The following is a 20152-nucleotide window of genomic DNA, read 5'->3' as shown; positions in this document are numbered from 1 at the left end:
TCCACATTTTGCCAGCCTCCCTGTGTTTGTTTCTATGTATTAGGTAGAGCTGCTTTGACCCCCTGTCTAAGTAATGTGGCCTATTGTAGAAAAGTACACTGGTAAGTTGGATGGGGCAGAGCCTTCTGTAATCACCTGGGGTGGAGCAACCCGTGTGAACCAGATTGTTGGAGTCTCTGATATGGTGTCACCACTCTCTGGCTCTCTGTGGGGGAGGTCTCAGAAAGGGGCCACTGCCTGGCCTCTGAAATTTTGTCCAGGAGGAAGCTTCTCCCTAGCACTCACCCTGATGCCAGATACTTCCGTTTTTCCCCATATGCCACTGGTGCCCTTCCAGCTGCTGTCCCAGTGCTAGAGCCCAGAGAGAGTAGATCTGTGTAAGTCCTAAATACATTGCTCTTTACTAGGAGAAATGGAGAAAACTGCAGTTTCTTCTGCCACCCCAACCTCCACTGGTTTTACAGCCAGAAGTTATGGAGACTTATCTTCCTGGCACTAGAACCCTGGGCTGGGTGATCTGATGTGAGGTTGGGATCACAGGCCCCTAAGGTATTCCTCCAGATATTTATGCACAACATGTAGGTATGGGATCATCTGTTCCATGTCTCTGCATGTCTGTATTCTGTGCCCCTCCTACCTGTTTGAATGAAGAGACTTCTCCTTTTTATTATTATATTTTATCAATTATGCTATTACAGTTGTCCTGATTTTCCCCCCTTTGCCCCCCTCCACCCAGTACCACCCATTCCCTCAGGCAATCGCCACACCATTGTTCATGTCCATGGGTCATGAGTATAACTTCTTTGACTATTCCATTTTCTATACTGTACTTTATATCCCCATGGCTATTCTATAACTACCTGTTTACTTCTTAATCCCATCACCTCTTCATCCATTTCCCTATACCCCCATCCTATCTAGCAACCATCAAAATGCTATCTATAGCCATGACTCTGTCTCTGTTCTTCTTATTTGCTTAGTTTGTTTTTTAGCTTCAGTTGTTGACAGATATGTATTTATTGCCATTTTATTTCATACTTTTTATCTTTTTCTTAAATAAGTCCCTTTATCATTTCATATAATAATGGTTTGGTAATGATGAACTCCTTTAGTTTTTTCTTGTCTGGGAAGCTCTTTATCTGCCCTTCAATTCTAAATATTATCTTTGCTAGCTAGAACAATCTTGGCTAAAGTTCCCTGCTCATTATGACTTTGAATATTTCTTGCAAATCACTTCTAGCCTGCAAAGTTTCTTTTGAGAAATCTGCTGAAAATAGGAAAGTTTTCTTTCATTATTTTTTCAAATAGATTTCCAATTTCTTGCTCTTTCTTTTCTCCTTCTGGCACTCCTATGATGTGAATGTTGAACCTCTTAAAGTTGCCCCAGAGGGTGCTTATACTATCCTCATTTCTTTTTGGATGCTTTTTTCTTCTTCTTGTTCTCTGTGGTTGCGTTTTGCTTTCTTATGTTTCAAGTCATTGATTTGATTCTTGGCTTCATCCACTCTACTGTTGTTTCCCTTTAAATTGTTCTTTATTTTAATTAGTGTATCCTTCATTTCTGGCTGGCTCTTTTTTATGCTGCTGAGGTCCTCACTAAGTTCCTTGAGCATCCTTATAAGCAGTGTTTTGAACTCTGCATTTGAAAGATTGCCTATTTCCATTTTGTTTAGGTCTTATTCTAGAGTTTTGATCTGTTCTCTCATTTGAGCCATTTAATTGGTCTCCTTATTTTGTCAGCCTCCCAGTGTTTGTTTTTGTTAGGTAAAACTGCTTTGACTCCTTGTCTTGGTAGTGTTGCTTATTGTAGTAGGTGTCCTGTAGGGTCCAGTGGCACAGCCTCCTGTATCACCCAAGCCGGGTACCCAAGGTGCGTCTTTTGTGTACACCCTCTTCTTGTAGTTGAGAATTGGTTGCAATTGGAAGAACAATGGGAGGGATTTACCAAGGCCAGTCAGCTGCAAGGATTGGCTGTGACCACTGACAACCAACCTCTGCCTTCTGTGGAGGATCATCTGTGCAGAAACAGGATGGTGGCTCTCCAGTGTGGTCTGTAGCTGTCCACTGGGTGTGCTGACCCTGGATTTTCCAGGGGTTGGTGAAGGCCAAGGTCAGCCTCCACCTGTGTTTTGACGGGGGCGTGCTGCCTGAGCTATAAAGCAATCTGAGGTGGCTGCTACTTGTGCTGGGCTTGGAGATTCTCAGGTGAAGCCAAGCTGTGAATCTAGGCTTGCTGCTGCTAGTGCCAGCCCTGGGGGTCACTGAGGCCAACTGTTGCTTGTTTGAGGGGATTTAGGAAGTTGTGAAGCAAGAGCAAAGACCAGCCATTTATATGGAAAAGCAGCTTGTGTGGGTCCCTAAGTTGGGTTGGGCAGAGTCTCTGAATATCTCCAAGTTGGGCCAAACAGTGTTAGCCAGGTTGATAGAGTCTCAGATATCACACACCAGCTTGCAGGCTCTGTATTCAGGAGGGTTTAGAAAAGAGACAATGTCTTCTGCTAGCCATGATGCCAGACACTTAAGTACCTCCCTGTATGCCATGGGTGACTTTCAGGCTGCTACCCCAGTGCTGGAGCTCAGAGAAAGTCAGTCTGAGTAGGTGAGTATGTTGGAGGTTCTTTAAGAGGAACTGCTTGGGGACCCAGAAGTTTCTTCCAGGAACTCAATTCCCACTGGTTTTTGTAGCCAGAAGTGTGGGGACTTATCTTCCTGGCAGTGGAACCCTGGGCTGGGGCGCCTGGTGTGGGTCTGACTGGTACTCCTTGTTCTCAGGATATCCCTCCCAAAGTTTTATCCACCACATGTGGGTAAAGGACGAGCTTGTTCCGCATCTGCACCCCTCCTACCAGTCTGGATGGATGTGGTTTCTTTAATTCATGGTTGTTAGACTTCCCATTCAAATTGATTTCTGAGCGATGGTTATTCTGTATTTTAGTTGTAATTTTGATGTGGTTGTATGAAGATGAGACATGTCTGCCTATGCCACCATCTTCACTGGAAGTCTGAATATTACTACTTTAATTCCTTGGTTGTCAGACTTCTATATGCCTGGATTTTCTGATGATTTTGAATGATAGTTGTAATTCTTGCTGTGCTCGTACAAGGAGTTGAGTTGTATTTACCTACGCCTCCATCTTGACCAGGAGTTGCCCCCTTGTTTCTTATCTTGTCCACTTTAGCAACTGTATCTTCTTTGTGTCTTGGTTTGTGTGTGTCCATACCATGGGACTTGGAGCCTCTGAGCACCTCTGTGAAGCCATTCCCAAGAGCCCCAATTCTTCTATCAGCAGACAAGTGTCTGGCTTATAGTTTTCAGAAACGTACCTATGATAGTCAGTTTGGTGTCCTCAAAATATTGGTCCCCAAATGCTACAAGAAATAAGATGTATTGGCAAGCTAGGTAACACCATTTTTGACTAGTAGGAGGTGTGATTATGGAAATAATGGGACTGATTTTCTGGGTGGCTTGTAATTACTCCTGAGGCATGTCCCAAAGAGGAACTCCAAAAGCAGATGACCCCAGGAACAATTGAGACCTCCCTTCCACAAGCACCCCTTTGCTTTTCCATGTGCTTTCTCCCTGTGCCAGCCACTCAGTGTATGTATGTTAGTTGATCTTTATTATAATCTTCTTTTCTCCAATTTTCTTGCTTCTTTTGCCCTTTTTAAAATTTTTCTCTTATCAATGGAAAACATTTGCTTAGACTTTCTGATGATTCTTAGGGTAAGGAAGCAACTAACACCTCCCCTAAAACTGGACATTTTAAATTACAGATACAGTTTATAGAGTATTGCCTTGGAATACTAGAGAGGAGCCAGTTCCGGTGATGGAGTTCAAGGGTAGCCTAAGTATGTTCTTAAGCAGCCAAGTTTCTGCCACATGAGGACATTACTTTGTACTAGGTGATGTTTAAAGAATGCATTTCAATCCACGGGCAGTTATAAGTACTGGTCAGAACTTATATCATCATCTCCTATTGCTGGTTTCTTATTCAGCCTCAAAAAAAGCCCATTAGTTGTTTACAAGCCGGTAAACTGCTCTAGAGGCCCCTGTCAGACTGTGTTGTAGCTATCCACTACATTCATGGCAACCTCATTCCATGTGTATGTTTTTTCCCCATTAGTATTCTCTGATGGATCTGCTCTCCAAAATGGTGGTTGGACAGCCCCACTTCGTGCGCTGCATTAAACCCAATGATGATCGAGAGGCCCTGAAGTTCTCTCAAGAGAGAGTGCTGGCCCAGCTCCGCTCCACAGGGATCCTGGAGACAGTCCGAATCCGCCAGCAGGGGTATTCCCACCGCATCCTCTTTGAAGAGTTTGTGAAAAGGTCAGGCTGGCATCTTGGGAAATATATTATGTTAAATACAACTCTGCCATGGCTATCCCTGTCTCCTGGGATTGTTGTTCTTTCCCGCTTGCCTCCAAACATGTAATTGGCTAGTTACCAGCTACCATTTACTTGCTTAAATGTTGAATTTTTATTGTGCTCCAACTAAATTGCAGTGATCTGGAGGGCAAATTAAATTCCCTTTTGATCACATTTAGAAAATAAAAATGTCCATAGATATTTATATGTTACATATCCTTAATTTTGAAAATTTCCGGATACTTAATTAGTAGGATGAAACTCTCTCTCCATAAGTGGGTGAAGATTCTGGCAGATGATAATGCACCCAGGCACCCACTTCTCCCAGCCTAACACAATGGCATGACATAATATGATAGCTAACATTAACATTGCATCTAAAATGTTCTAAATATGTAACATCATTTGATCCATGGGACAGCCCTATAATTTAGGCTCTATTATTATCAGTGTAAGAAATGTCCAAACCTATAGAGAATTTTTGTGAATTTATTCAAGCCAAATTGATGGCATGCTAGGAAGCAAGATCTCAAATGCTCTGGAGAAGGACAGTTTTGCAGTTCTTACACATTTGGAATTAAGGAGGGAATGTAAGGAAGATTACATGAAGGTGAGAGAAAGCAAGGCTGGGAGATCTGTATGATTGGACTGCAGGAGAATTGATAGATTCCATGCTCCCTTGATAGCAGTTACACCTCTGAGGAGTCTGGAAAAGAGGATTACTTCTGGTACTTCAAAGGTGTGTTTGCCTAGATGAAGAACATTGGACAGGGCTTGCTTAAGGCAAAGGTAAACCTTTTATAGGCCTGGAGCATGACTACCCACCATGCCCTCTTCATTAGGAATTTATGATCAGATCACCCTTTGAAGTTATTTTGTCATTGGGCTTGCCAGATTCATTATAGAGCCCCTTTTTGTTTAGTTACTTCTTTTGGTCATAAATCAATCTGAAGGATGTGTTGATGACCAGTCTTTTGGTCAAATAGTGTGGTCTCAAAGAGCTAGAAAGGCTCATATTTAGGAAGTCTCAGTACCCACGTAGTCTTGTTGAAACAGTGCACTACTGGGGATGAGGCAGTACAGTAGCCATGGGATGTGTGTTGAGGTAGAATTTTCCCAAAAGCTAAGGGCAGGTAAATGGAAGGCAATCAGGTCTGATGGCCTTCATTGTGAAAAAAACACTCTGTATTATTTCTGACCTGTGAACTATTATGATTTAAGTTTTGCTGTCTATCTCATTTTTCTGTCTTTTGAATCTAGTTTAACATTTACAAAGAGTATTAAAAGTCAAAGAGTATTAAAAGTTATACATCTTCCGTAATCATTAATAGTTGGACTACATAGAAAAGTTGAAAGAATGTATATAACTATTATTATGACTAATATCATTAGTAAACAGGTCAAGAAAATCAAACAAATGGCTTCTGAGTTCAACATTGATCTGTTGGTATAATGACCTTGTTGATGTCTTGGGATGACTGTCTACCTCTGATACTGGCAGCTTCTCGATCTTGAGGAGTCTTTGGTGCCTATTGGAGGCAAGTATCAGAGACAAGGGTAAATGTCCATTCACAGTTAGGTTCATGATAAGGTCCCTTCCAACAAGGTTAGAAAGTGTCTCTTATTTGATATTTTTTCCAGTACACAAAATCTCCAGGTGGAAGTCCATGATCTTTAAAGTCTTTATCTACTGGGAGCCAACTGAAGGGACATGTTTATCTATTTGGCATTTTCTTGAAGTAACTTTATCAAACCTTAGTGATTGTGTAGGATATCTCCTTTCACTAATATCAGCTCCTAAATTCCTTCATCTAACATTAAATCCAGCTTAAATGCACTATGATGCATCATAGTGCATTTAAGCAAAAATGGAACAATGGGTTTGCCAGGGAGCCTTAAAAAAACAATCAGCCATCTTGGGTTTCCCATAGCTCCAACTATTTATTCAATTTACAACCATTGTTGACCCATACAATATACCCTAGAAGTATTTTTAATCAGTTATTTTATAATGCTTCCCATGCAATTTAACATAAAAACAAGTCTTCGAGGTGTTCCAAGGGCCTTTCTGGAACACCACAAAGTTATTCCTATATATATTGAGATTTTTAACCTTTAAAAATTCAATTTCTGATGAAAACTAAGAGGTACACAGTTAGCATCCTTTAGCATGGCAGATTTATGAAGACATTTTATAATCTCCAGAAACATACTTCATTAATATCAAAGACATTTATTAGCATGGACTTATTTTTGTGAACCTGGATAAAATATAAATATTATATTTAATATCAATAACTTGAAAAACATGTCCTACTTAAACCAATAAAGTTAAACTATCTTTTATTTACTAAGGATTAATCTTAGATGGTGTGAACTTGAAAAGCATTTGTGTTAAATTCTGCATTTCTGAGAAGTTTAAAATACCCAATACTTATAAGCACTTGCCTTCAAATCAATTAAGTTAATATTAAATTATTAAATTAATATAAAATTAATATTAAAAATTAAGTCAATCAAAAATTAATGTTAAATTCATTTTAACAATACCATCCAAAGGTAGAAAATTATCTCACATTTATAACATACCTTAGACACTCAGACAGACAGAAACAGAGATCTTTTAGCCATGAGATAGGCTTATAGTTTACAAAAGAACAAGTTGGATCAAAATTACATTTTGACAGTTGGGATAAGAAGACACAATTTGTATGTCTTTGACAAGTCAAGTTCCAAATGACCCTTTCCTCTTTTAAAATAAGGACAGCTGCCCTGGCCAGTGTGGCTCAGTTGGTTGGAGTGTCATCCATAACCAAAGGGTTGTAGGTTCGATTCCTAGTCTGAGTGCATATGATCCCCAGTCCAGGTACATGTGATTCCCCAGTCCAGGAGTGTAGGGGAGGCAATCAACTGATACTTCTGTCTTGCATCAATGTTTCTCTTTCTCCTTTCCTCTCTTCCTTCCCCTGTATCTAAGAGTGGTGAATAAAGTATCCTTGGATGAGGAGAGATGGATGGATACATAGATAGATAGATAGATACATAGATACATAGATAGATAGATAGACAAGGACAGCTTTTTTTATTACCTCAAAGAACTGTGTTGCTACCTAAACACCATAGTTTGATCCAATTCTCTAAATCCTCTTTTTGAAGCTTTGAGAGACCAATTAAATATATGCTTTCTATTTGTTCTTCCTAATTTTATTTTATAGCTGGATTTTTTCTAATGTGTGCACAGAAGATTCATTTAGAATTATCAAAGGAACCTCATCATGATCATCTTCCTGCGGGAGTATTAATGGGAGGCTGACTGTCATAGGGTTTGCTGGTCTTGGATGTGTGATTTCCCATGTTAATTTTAATTTTCCTTTGAGATCTGTGGAGTCTGAACAAACTTCTAGGGAAAAACAGCCTTTGCACGCACATCTTTAGGGAGCCAAATGCAGTGGATGTCCCTGCAGGACTGCCTCCACCCTAGAGGAAATTTTCTCTCAGGCAACCCTACAAAGATTCCGAATCACCCAAGAATATCTGAGGCTTGGGTTGAGGAAGCAGGTGTCCTTTCTCTTTCAGAGCTAACGAGAGTTCAGTCTCTCATTAACTAGCAAAAATTTTGTTCAAACTCTCGGTAAGCAATTCAATAAAAGAGCAGAAATTAAAAGCAGCCATTTATCTATCTTCTTCTTTTCCTGGGTTACCTCAACCCTTAACCACTTATGAGATTTTCTAAGATCAGCTCAAATAAAGTTAGGACCCACTGCCTAAAGCAGGTAGGTCCAGGATTCCAAGAGAAAACTCACCCATGTTCACCCCATGCAAAATGGGAAGCTGGCGGGGCACACTGGGCTCAAATGGTACCTAGCGCGGGGTCCAGGCTCTCAGGTTGGTCCTGCCAACTGCACCAAGCAGGTGTCGATGTAAAAAACATCCAAACCTATAGAGAATTTTCATAAGAGTTTATCTGAGCCAACATACCAGGGAACAAGATTTCAAATGCTGTGGAGAAGGACAACTTCAAAGTTCTTCTCATACGTGTTGGAATTAAGAAGGGAATGTAGGGAGGATTACATGGAAGTGGGAGAAAGCAAGGCAGGGAAGTCTGTATGATTGAATTACAGGAGAGTTGACAAGATTCTGTGCTCTCTTGAGGGCAGTTAAACCTCTGAGGGGTCTGGAAAAGAGGATTACTTCTGGCATTTCAAAGGTGTGTTTACATCTTTAAACAAGAACAATGGACAGGGCTTGCTTAAGGCAAAACCTCCTTTTATAGGCCTGGGGTGTGACTACCCATTGTGATCTGCCCAGTTAGGATTTATGATTAGATCACCCTTGAGGTTACTTTTGGTCATTGGTCTTGTCAGATTTATTGATCCCCTTTTGTGTTCACATATTATCTCCATTTTATAGATGAGAAAATTGAAACACAGAAAGAAATCAAGTGACTTTCCCAAGGTCCCATGCTAGTAAATGGTAGACCCCAGACAGTCTGGCTTTAGCATTCACGCTTAACCTCCTTGGGCCATTGCATTCAGTCAGTGTTTGTTAAAATAAATTGCTGTGGAGCTTTTTCAATTCAGAAATGGCCTTTACTTTTGAATGAAATGCTATTTGTGTTTTGCACAACTGCCACAGAGATACCTTGTGTATGCATAGGATTACGGGTAGAATTTTTACAATACTCTTTGGGAGGAAATAAAGGACAATGATAACAAAACAAAACAAAAAACAAACAAACAAGTAAACAAAAAAACACCCCCTCTGAGAAGCACTGCTGTCAGAGGATATCCAGAGTGGAAAATTAAAATCTATTATAAAATCTACCACACCTCATCAGTCTTCCTTAGTTTCTTTTTATTTCCTTCCTGAAACTGAGGCTCAAGATTATTCTTCCAATATTTTCTCAGAGAATAATGGGTCCTAATATGGTCTTTGCTTCATCAAGTCTTCCAAACACAACTATATTCCATGGATAAGAAAGGGCAAAAAAGTTACTTGCAATGAGAACTTTTAAAATAACAATGAGAAAAAATGGCTTTTTAAAAAGAGTTGTCTTTGAGCCTCTTTTTTCCTCTTAAATTTGGAGGTAGAACAAGAAAAAAAAAGATTATTTTAGCACATGAATGTTACTAGCCAAGTATTTTTAGCCACGAAGCGTTGAATACATGAAAATATTTAAGAAAACAGGTCAAATGCCGAACAGATTGGTTCGTCAGCAGAAAGTCACTGGGCAAGTAGGAACAAGAATTTAAAAATGGCAGCATTTATGGAGGTATCAAAGATTTCTGAGCCAGCAAGTTAATTGGTATTTTGATCCTTTTGAGCAACTTAACAGCAAAATGGATGAGTTAGCAGTTTTTTTCCCTTGATGTTATTCAACAAATAAGTTCACCTCTCATCTTCCTGTTCAAGAGTGCTGTTTTGTAAACTCTCAGCAGGAAACATGCAGACAAAACAAAGTCAGGGAAGGAGCCATTCAAGGTTTATCAGGTGGCGGTAAATAGAAGATGAAGGCTTGTTTAATGTCACCCTTTACCTTTTTGTGTTTTCTGGCAGGCAGGACTGGAATCCTGATGTGCACACATGAAAGGCAGTGTTTGGGGGATTATACTGTTGGTTCCAGAGTGAGGAAGAACTTCCCCAAGTCACCCAAGTCTGCAGACTTGGCCAAACCTAAAATACTTCCTTCCCCCATTATCCTTAAATTTTCTGGCAAAAAGGACTTGGAAGTCCCCTTCCTATTTTCCTCTCATGGAGCCTTCAAGGAAAGAGTTGTTCCTGACTCCCTCGTCAGTGAGGCCAGGTGGGTTGGGAGTATTTATCTATTGCCAGGTAGGCATGAAGGACTGGCAGTGCTGGGCAGGTAGCCGAAAATTCCTGCTCTTGAGGGACATCACAGAAGTTATGCTCTTGAGGGAGGGACATCACAGAAAATGACTATGAGTGTTCATGGTGTCATAGTCAGTGGCCTCAGAAGCATGGCCAGCAGAAGGCCTACCCAGGGACAAACACATATGACTGCATGTGTTGGGACAAGTTCTGGCAAATGTCTAGCAGGGGTGTCCAACCTTTTGGCGCCTCTGGGCCACACTGGAAGTAGAAGAGTTGTCTTGGGCCACATATTAAATGCACAAACACTAATAAAAACGGATGAGCAATAAAAAGATTTTAAGGAAATTTACGATTTTGTGTTAGGCCACATTCATAGCCGTCCTGGGCCACAGGTTGGACGTCCCTGGAAAGACAGGACAGCACATTCAACTGACACAACACATTCAGTGTCTTACGGCTTGTTTATTAGAGTATTGCAGTAAATAATACAGTTTAATAAGAAGACTGATTTCTAGTCTCCTTTTGGACATAATATCTGACAAGTGACTTCACATTTCTGTAAAAGATGTACCCTTGTCTGCACGATCAGAAGGCAGGAGTACACAGAGCCCGCATCCTGAAGAGTTCCAGAGGCGGCACGCAGGCTCCTGGGCCTCACTTAGCCTCTAAGTCTCCAGCAGGCCCATGTCTCTCAGGACCCGGTTCATAACAGTACTTACTGTCTGTTGAACAGAATGGCACTCTCCCCTTTTCTCTTTCATCAGCAGCTTCTACTTCTCATGATGGCTGAGAGCCATGGTGCCTGGTCTCTCCTTCAGTCCTTTCTCCTTTCTCCTCCTCCGCTTTCTCCTCCAGAAATCTCAGTGTTGTCTCTGTCTTCTCCTCTGTTTCTTCAAACAGGCCATGACCAGGCTCTGCTGACTTTACCTGCTAAATTCCTCAAGAAAGTCCCTTTGGGAATCTCCCATTCCTTCTCTTAGGCTTTGTTATTTAGGCTAACTTACTTCTCCCAATGTCAATTATTATTATTATTTTAAACTAATAACAGCTTTATTGAGATATAATTCATATATGATAAGATCACCCTTTAAAAGTACAATTCAGTGGTTTTAATATATTCATAGAGATGTGCAACCATCACCACTATCTAAACTAAGCATCTATTCATGTTCTTATTGGTCATTTGTATATCGCCTTTGGAAAAAATGTTTATTCAAATTCTTTGCTCCTTTAGCTATTGACTTATATATATTCTAGATACTAGCCCAATTTGCAAATATTTTACCCTAATCTATGGGTTGTTGTTCCAATTTCTTAATGATGTCCTTTGAGGCACAGAAGTTTTTCATTTTGATGAGGTTTAATTTTTCTATGACTTCTTTTATTGGTCATCCACTTGGGGTCATATCTAAGAAACTATTGCTTAACCCAAGGTTCTGAAGGAAACTTGCATTCCTGTTTTCCTATGTATTCTTCTAAGAGTTTTCCAGTTTTAACTCTTATAGTTAGATCTGGGGTCCATGTTGAGTTAATTTTTATACCAGGTGTGAGGTAGAAGTCCAATTTAATTCTTTTGTACATATTGAGCTTTTCCAGCACTGTTTGTTGAAAAAACTGTTCTTTCTCCTCTTGAAATGTCTTAGCATCCTTGTTAAAAATCAACTGACAATAAACTGGTCATAACTTGTTTCAAGTCTCAGTTCTATTCTATTTATATTTATTCTGGGCCTTTTAAAGCTCTTTGCCATAGCTCTCTTGACATAGCTTCCTAAATGAACTTCCTGCCTATTCTGTTCTTTAAGGAGCCATCAAAATATGATTTACCTAAAATTCCTTCTAAGCATATTGCTTGCTTGATTAAAATCCTTATTTGAAATGACTACTCAGACTTCCACTGGGTGAGCTTCAGTCCTCTGCCTGATACAGGGTAGTTGTCTTGGTGTGGCCCCTGCCTACTTCTCCAGTCTCTTCTTTCTTGTCTTTTACCTTCAGCTCATACTCCAGCAAAAACTGAACTTCTTGGAGCTACCCCCCATGCTGTTCCATGCTTCTGTGCTTTTGTTCTTGGTATATTGCCTGAATCCCCCTCCTCTGAGTCTTCAGTGAGCTAACTTAACCAGGCTAAACCTTGCTCATGCCTTTGGAAAGGCGTTATCTTCTCGGCAATATCCTCCTTGACCCTGACAGTCTGAGTTAGGAGCCCCTCTGATGGATGTCACTGGTGGTATTTACTACGTTGTAGTGGAAACTAGCTGCCTGCCTATCTCTTACCTTGACATTAACCACCTGGGAGGCAAGGATTTGTTTCAGCCAGCTTTATATCTGTACTGTCCAGCACAGTGCCTGACACAAATTAAATGTCTAATAAACATTTATCTTATTTTTTTAAAGATTTTATTTATTTATTTTTTAGAGAGGGAAGGGAGGGAGAAAGAGAGAGAGAAACATCAATGTGCGGTTGCTGGGGGCCGTGGCCTGCAACCCAGGTATGTGGCCTGACTGGGAATCGAACCTGTGACACTTTGGTTCGCAGCCCTCGCTCAGTCCACTGAGCTATGCCAGCCAGGGCACATTTATCTTATTGAAGCAAACTCATTCTCCTTCATCACTATCTTCTCTTATTATCTCCTTACTGTCCCCTTGGTGCTTGCTGTTTTTAAGTATATGACAAGTATAGAGAGCTGCCTTTGTTGAGGTTTAGTTTAACTTCCATTATAAAGTAGAACTGAGATTTTTAGAGCACAAAATTTCAGGTAAATCATAAGTAGCTCTTTCTCAAGCACAGGTAAGAAACAATAAATAAGATGAGAAAAAGCCTCTAATTTAGTTTGGAAACACTGTTATTAGTGTTTAAAACATTAAAAGGGTGATGTTTAAAGAAATTTGCCTCCCTCTCTCTGCAACAAACATTGATCCTCCCTGCCCCACCTCCAAAAAGAAATACACTTACTAGGACAAGGGAGATTCTCTGCTCCGGCTCCTGCCTGCTTTTCTAACCCCTGTCCTGTCTTCCTGTTCTCAGTTCACACTCCTGGAAAACAGGGAACCACTGAGAACTCCCTCACACAGCACAAAATATGCCCTACTAAGGTAACATCTCATAAAAGCACACTGCTTCCTTGGTGTATTAGCCAGGAATCTTTCAATAAGTGACTGAAACTCAAACAAGTTGAAGCAAAACTTAAAAGGGGGTGATTATCACCTTACCTAACTAGGAAGGCTAAAGATATATCTGGATTCAGAGCATTGAGCAATTTTACCAAGCTATTGTTTTTGGGTTTTTTTTCAATTTATTTATCAGTTTTGCTTTTCTCCTTTGAGTTTCTTGTCAGCTAGGCAGTCATTCCTCATGTGTTGGCAAAGATGGTCCCTGGAAGCTACCATTGGGAGCATCCTATAGACGTAGCAGTATCAGCAGCAAGTTCATGGGAGTTCCCACACAAGGAACTCCCTGGTTGTCCCATCCTGGGTCTAATGCCCATACTAAAACCGACAACTGTGTCCAGGGGAATGACTGGCAGGGTCTATGGTCAAGTGGCCAGGGAATGGAGTCAGCCCCACTAGAACTGTGGTCTGAAGGGCTCTGTTAAAGGGAGGAGAGAAGAGGGCTAAAACAGTAAGCACCCATTAACCCTTGTTTTGACCATTTCCTACTCTAGAATCAACTGTAACAGTGCAGCAGTGTCTAGCTATTTGCCTAGAGAAGGCCTTTAATTTAGAACTTTCTAAAAACAATAAAAGTTTTATTGACAATAACAATGTTAACTTTGAAATAAGAACTATAACCTGAGCATATTTAACTTTGTTTTTCAAGTTTTTTGTGTTTTGAACCACAGCTACACACACTATTCAGTGGGTTTCTGAAAACAGTTTCCAGCTCTATTGCATTAAGGAGTAGGGAGAACTCACAGTCTATTGTGGCCCAGTTTGAATTCATCTTCTTGCACTTGACATTTGTTTCTAGTCTTACTCAGTGTGGGTCATGATGTTCTTGTCCTACATAGGACTGTGCTGTGTATCATTTTGTCAGGGTCTCCTTCTCAGCCTCTATTTGTACTTTAAGTATAGTGTTTAACAATTACTTTGTTCAAGAAGGTTGCTTCTTCCCTTTCATACTGCAGAATTCTCATCATGATCTATTATTCCCTCAACAAATCCTTTTTTATAATCCTATGAGTCTGTAGTTTTTCCTTCTTCCTGTACAATCTCCACATTAAGTTGTTGGCCAGCTATGCTTGGGTTCTGAATCAACCTGCTGTTTTCTGTTTCTTTGGGGAAATAAAAGAACTCCCCCCCCCACCCCATGCTATTTTGCAGTAAGTATAATGCCCTAAATGGGGTCCAATCTGAATTGGACTCACCCTCTGGGCAGCAATATGGGCTCCCTGGCTGCAGGAATGCAAGTAGCACCATATGTCCACTTACCCAAATGAATTATGATGATTTTGTAATGTTTATTCAATAAAAAGACTGATGTTTGCCTTAAAAAAAATTCTAATAGTCAACCTTCTGTTTAGCTCCTGCTACCAAGGCTGTAAGATTCCAGTAGAAGAAGAGAACTGGGAATCTCCACATTAGGTATATAAAGCATTCACTTACTCTTTCTGTTTTTGGTTCAGTACTGCTCAGCTCTTGGTGGTTATGGGCAGAAACCTACTCTAGAAATCCTGCCACTAGGGTTAGGGAGAAAAATCTCAAAAGTATGACGGCTTCTTAATTAACTTTTAAGAAATTCTCTTGTTTTAGTACTTTCTTCACTCACACTCACAGAGGTTTCTGGACTGTTGATTTCTGAGTCTTTTGGATTAGTTGTGTTCTTCACTATAAATCAAGTCGCTTCTCATCTTTTCCCATCTCATTACAGTTTAGGATTCAGCTTTTTGGGGTCTAAATTTTTTTATAAAATATTTATAATCTTTTTTAAAATTAAATATATGGGATGACATTGATTAATAGGATCATAAGGAATATGTAGATTTTAAGTATACATTTCTATGATACATGATCTGTATATCGTATTGTGTGCCCACCACCCACAGTTAAACCATCTTCTGTCACTATACATTTGGCCCCCATAAGTCCCCATCACTTTCCCACATCCCTCCCTCTGGTAACCACTATACTGTTGTCTATGTCTGTGAGTTTCAATTTTATATCCCACACATGAGTGAAATCATGATTCATAGTTTTTTCTGACTGACTTATTTCCCTTAGCATAATATTCTCAGGGTCCATCCATGTTGTCACAAATGGCAGTATTTCATATTTTCTTATGGTTCAGTAGTATTCCACTGTATATATGTACCACATCTTCTTTATTCAATCATCTGTTGAAGGACAGTTTGGGTGTCTCCATGTCTTGGCCACCATGATGATGCTACAGTGAACATTGGGGTGCATATATCTTTGCAGATACATGTTTTCAAGTTTTGAGGGTAGAAATCCAGAAGAAGGAGTGCTTGGTCATATGGTAACTCTATTATTAATTTTTTGAGGAATCACCAGACTGTTTTCCATAGGGGCTATACCAGTCTACTTTACCACCAATAGTAAATGAGGATTCCCTTTTCTCCACAACCTCTCCGACACTTGTTATTAACTGTCTTGTTGATAATAGCCATTCTAAAAGGTGTGAGGTAGTATCTCATTGTAGTTTTGACTTGCATTTCCCTAATAGCTTATGAAGTTGAACATTTTTCAGGTCTGCTAAATTTGTCACCATTTATTTTTATCTGCTTTCTTGTTACCAAAATCTTGTTGTGGCTATCTTCTGTTCTTTTTTATCTTCCTGTCTCTTTAATCTTTACATAGGATTTATACCTTTAAAAAAATCCTCTTGCTTTATTCTACTGTAGTGTCAGAAGGGAGAAAATGTAAATCTATGTGTTTAATATATCATCATTACCTAGTCATTCTTTGAGTGCATTACCCATTTAAAATACAAATTAAATAATAAATAAAATTAATAAATAAGAAAAATTAAAACACAAAAAAAGTAAGTTATTTAATGTATATCATAGTTCTTATAATTCACACCCAATTTTCTTTTAAGATTGTTTTTACTCCCCTTACCCAGGATGTCATAATTTTGCATACTGTGATGTAGGGAATTTCCAACTACAAAGACCACTTCTATCCTTTTTTAATTGTATTTTATTTATTGTGCTGTTACAGTTGTCCCAGTTTTTCCCCATTCCTCTCCACCCACCCAGCACCTACTACTCCCTCAGGCATTCCCACACCATTACTCATGTCCATGAGTCATGTGTATAAGTTCTTTGGCTACTCCATTTCCTGTACTGTACTTTATGTCCTCATAGCTATTCTATAACTACCTATTTGTATTTCTTAATCCCCTCACCTCTTCACCCATTCCCTTATGCCCCCCTTCCATCAGGCAACCATCAAAATTCTCTCTGTAGCCATGAGTGTGTCTCTGTTCTTCTTGTTTACATAGTTTGTTTTGTAGTTTCAATTGTTGACAGATATGTATTTATTACCATGTTTTCTTCATAGTTTTTATCTTTTTCTTAAATAAGTCCCTTTAACATTTCATATGGTAAAGGTTTGGTGATGATGAACTCTTTTATTTTTTTCTTGTTTGGGAAGCTCTTTATCTGCCCTTCATTTTAAATGATAGCTTCACTGGGTAGAGCAATCTTGGCTGTAGGTCTCTGCTTTTCATGACTGAATATTTCTTGCCAATCCTTTCTAGCCTGCAAAGTTTCTTTTGAGAAATCAGCTGACAGTCTTATGGGAACTCCCCTGTAGGTAACTGATTTTCTCTTCCTGCTTTTAAGATTCTCTCTTTATCTTTAATCTTTGGCATTTTAATTATGATGTGCCTTAGAGTGGGCCTTTTTGTATCCACCTTGTTTGGGACTCTCTGTGCTTCCTGGACTTGCATGTCTATTTCCCTCACCAAATCAGGGAAGTTTTCTTTCCTAATTTTTTTCAAATAGATTTCCAATGTCTTGCTCTTTCTCTTCTTCTGGCACCCCTATGATGTGAGTGTTGGAATACTTGAAGTTGTCCCAGAGGCTGCTTACACTACCCTTGTTTATTTTTTATTTGTTTTCTTCTTGTTCTGTATGGTTGGTTTTTGCTTCCTTATGTTCCAAGTCATTGATTTGATTCTTGACTTCATTCACTCTACTGTTGTTTCCTTGTAAATTATTCTTTATTTCAATTAGTGTATTTTGTTTCTGACTGGGTCTTTTTCATGCTGTTGAGGTCCTCACTAAGTTCCTTGAGCATCCTTGTAAACAGTGTTTTGAACTCTGCATCTGATAGATTGCTTATCTCCATTTTGTTTGTTTGTTTGTTTGTTTCTGGAGTTTTGATCTATTCTTTCATTTGGGCCATGTTTCTTTGTCTCCATTTTGGTAGCCTCCCTGTGTTTGTTTCAAGACCACTTCTCCATGTGGGATTTTGTATCCTCTAATCCTGGGACTATTTGAGATATGCCTAATGTGTATAATATCTTAAATTTTCCTTAGGCTATTTCTTTCAATAGTTTAATATTTCTGAATATTCTTTTTCTGTTTTTCATTTGTAATTAAAGTGAAATTAATGAGGGGTTGAAAACTGTAAATTTTGGGAGCAGTGGCAGAAACATACAATTTCATAGAAGAATTTGAGTTTAAATATGTGGTTTAATGGAGTAAATACTAGTTTTTCATATTCAGTGAGGGCAGAGATAATCTTCTCAGCAGACTCAGAAACCATACATTTATCCTAATAAATCATGCTGTTACTGAAAACATTTTTTATTTTTTAGGTATATTTTATTGATTATGCAATTACAGTTTTCCCAATTTTCCCCCCTACCCCCCATCCACCCTGCATCCCCCAACCCTCCAGCATCCACCCCTTAGTTCATGTTCATGGGTTGTACGTATAAGTTATATGAGTTCTCTGTTTCCTATATTATTCTTTATGTCTCGCTATTTATTTTATGCCTACCAATTATGCTTCTTCTTCCCTGTACCTTTCCCCCCACCATTCCTCTCATCCCACTCCCCACTGAAATCCCTCCATGTGATGTCCATTTCTCTGATTCTGTTCCTGTTCTAGTTGTTTGCTTAGTTTTTGTTTTTGTTGTTTGTTTTTTCTTTTAGGTTCGTTGGTTGATAGTTGAGAGTTTGTTGTCATTTTACTATTTATGTTTTTTATCTTCTTTTTCTCAAATAAGTCCCTTTAACATTTCATATAATGGCTTGGTGATGATGAACTCCTTTACTTCGACATTATCTGGGAAGCACTTTATCTGCCCTTCCATTCTAAATGAAAGCTTTGCTGGATAGAGTAGTCTTGGATGTAGATCCTTGCCTTTCATGACTTCAAATATTTCTTTCCAGCCCCTTCTTGCCTGTAAGGTTTCTTTTGAGAAATCAGCTGATAGCCTTATGGGTACTCTTTTGTAGTTAACTCTCGCCTCTCCTCTTGCTGCTTTTTTTAAATTACCTTATTATTGTTCAATTACAGTTGTCTGCATTTTCTCTTCTCCACTCCCCCCGCACCCCAGTCAAACCCACTCCCTCTCTTGCTTCCACCCTCCCCCTTGGTTTTGTCCATGTGTCCTTTATAGTTGTTCCTGAAAACCCTTTTCCCTATTGTCCCCTCCCCTCTCCCCTCTGGCTATTATTAGATTGTTCTTAATTTCAATGCCTCTGGTTATATTTTGTTTGCTTTTTTCTTTTGTTGATTATGTTCCAGTTAAAGGTGAGATCGTATGGTATTTGTCCCTCACCACCTGGCTTATTTCACTTAGCATAATGCTCTCCAGTTCCATCTATGCTGTTGAAAAGGGTAGGAGCTCATTCTTTGTCTCTGCTGCATAGAATTCCATTGTGTAAATGTACCATAGTTTTTTGATCCACTCATTTACTGATGAGCACTTGGGTTGCTTCTAGCACTTGGCTATTGTAAATTGTGCTGCTATGAACTCCTCTTGCTGCTTTTAAGATTCTCTCTTTATCTTTGACCTTGGGTATTTAATAATGAGGTGTCTTCCTTGGTGTATCCCTTTTGGGTCCAACTTCTTTGGGACTCTCTGGGCCTCCTGGACTTCCTGGAAGTCTATTTCCTTTACCAGATTGGGGGCGTTTTTCTTCATTATTTGTTCAAATAAGTTTTCAATTTCTCGCTGTTGTTCTTCTCTTTCTGACACCCCTATAATTCAGATATTGCAATGTTTCAAGTTGTCTCAGACATTCCTCAGCCTCTCTTCATCTTTTTGAATTCTTATTTCTTCATTCAGTTCTGATTGGATGCTTATTTCTTCCTTTTGTTCCCAATCATGCTTTGAGTCCTGATTTCCTTCCTCTCACTATTGGTTCCTTGAATATTTTGCTTTATTTCACTTTGCATATCTTTCATTTGTTCTTTCATTTTTTAACCAAGCTCAATCAGATCTGTGAGCATTTTGATTACCAGGGCTTTAAACCCACCATCAAATAGGTTGGCTATCTCCTTATCACTTAGCTGTCTTTCTGAAGTTTTGCTCTGTTCTTTCATGGTCTTCCTTTGTCTTGGTGCACCCATTAAGTTGTAAGGTGGCAGGGACTTAGGTATTCACTAGGGCAGGGCAGCCCATCTTGCTGGGTTGCAGCACTGCCTGTTGCTGAGGAGCTAGAGAAAGAACAATGCAGCTCACCTGCTCATGGCTCTATCCCACTGTCCAACGAACTCTCTCGCATGAGACTGGGAGTTTCTCCCAGCCAGGAACCGCTGTAGTCCACAGTGAGCTCTGAGTCTCAGTTTCCCATTCAGCCAGACCACCCATGTGGTCTGCTGCCTCGCATGGGTTCTTACCAGTCTTGTTGGTATGATTAACTGTTTCTCTAATTCCTTGGTTGTCAAACTTCCATGCAGTTTGATTTTTCTGGCACTTCTGGTTGTTTATTCATTCTAGATTGGTTGTTATCCTCCTTTTGGTTGTGCAAGGAA

General features: G+C 39.5%; 1 protein-coding gene across 1 annotated transcript in view; it reads left to right on the top strand.

Moving 5' to 3' along the window:
* MYO3B (myosin IIIB) overlaps positions 1-20152 on the top strand; it is a 386538-nt gene that overhangs the window by 218380 nt on the left and 148006 nt on the right. The window contains exon 24 of the mRNA XM_045820463.1: positions 4125-4330. Coding sequence (XP_045676419.1) covers positions 4125-4330 — 206 coding nt within the window. The remainder of the gene's footprint in view (positions 1-4124; positions 4331-20152) is intronic.

The sequence above is a fragment of the Phyllostomus hastatus genome, unplaced genomic scaffold, assembly GCF_019186645.2.
Source record: "Phyllostomus hastatus isolate PE091 unplaced genomic scaffold, TTU_PhHast_1.1 phas_contig_1, whole genome shotgun sequence".
Lineage (NCBI taxonomy): Eukaryota > Metazoa > Chordata > Mammalia > Chiroptera > Phyllostomidae > Phyllostomus > Phyllostomus hastatus.
Note: the sequence above shows the minus strand (reverse complement) of the source record. Positions and strands in the feature narration are given on the sequence as shown.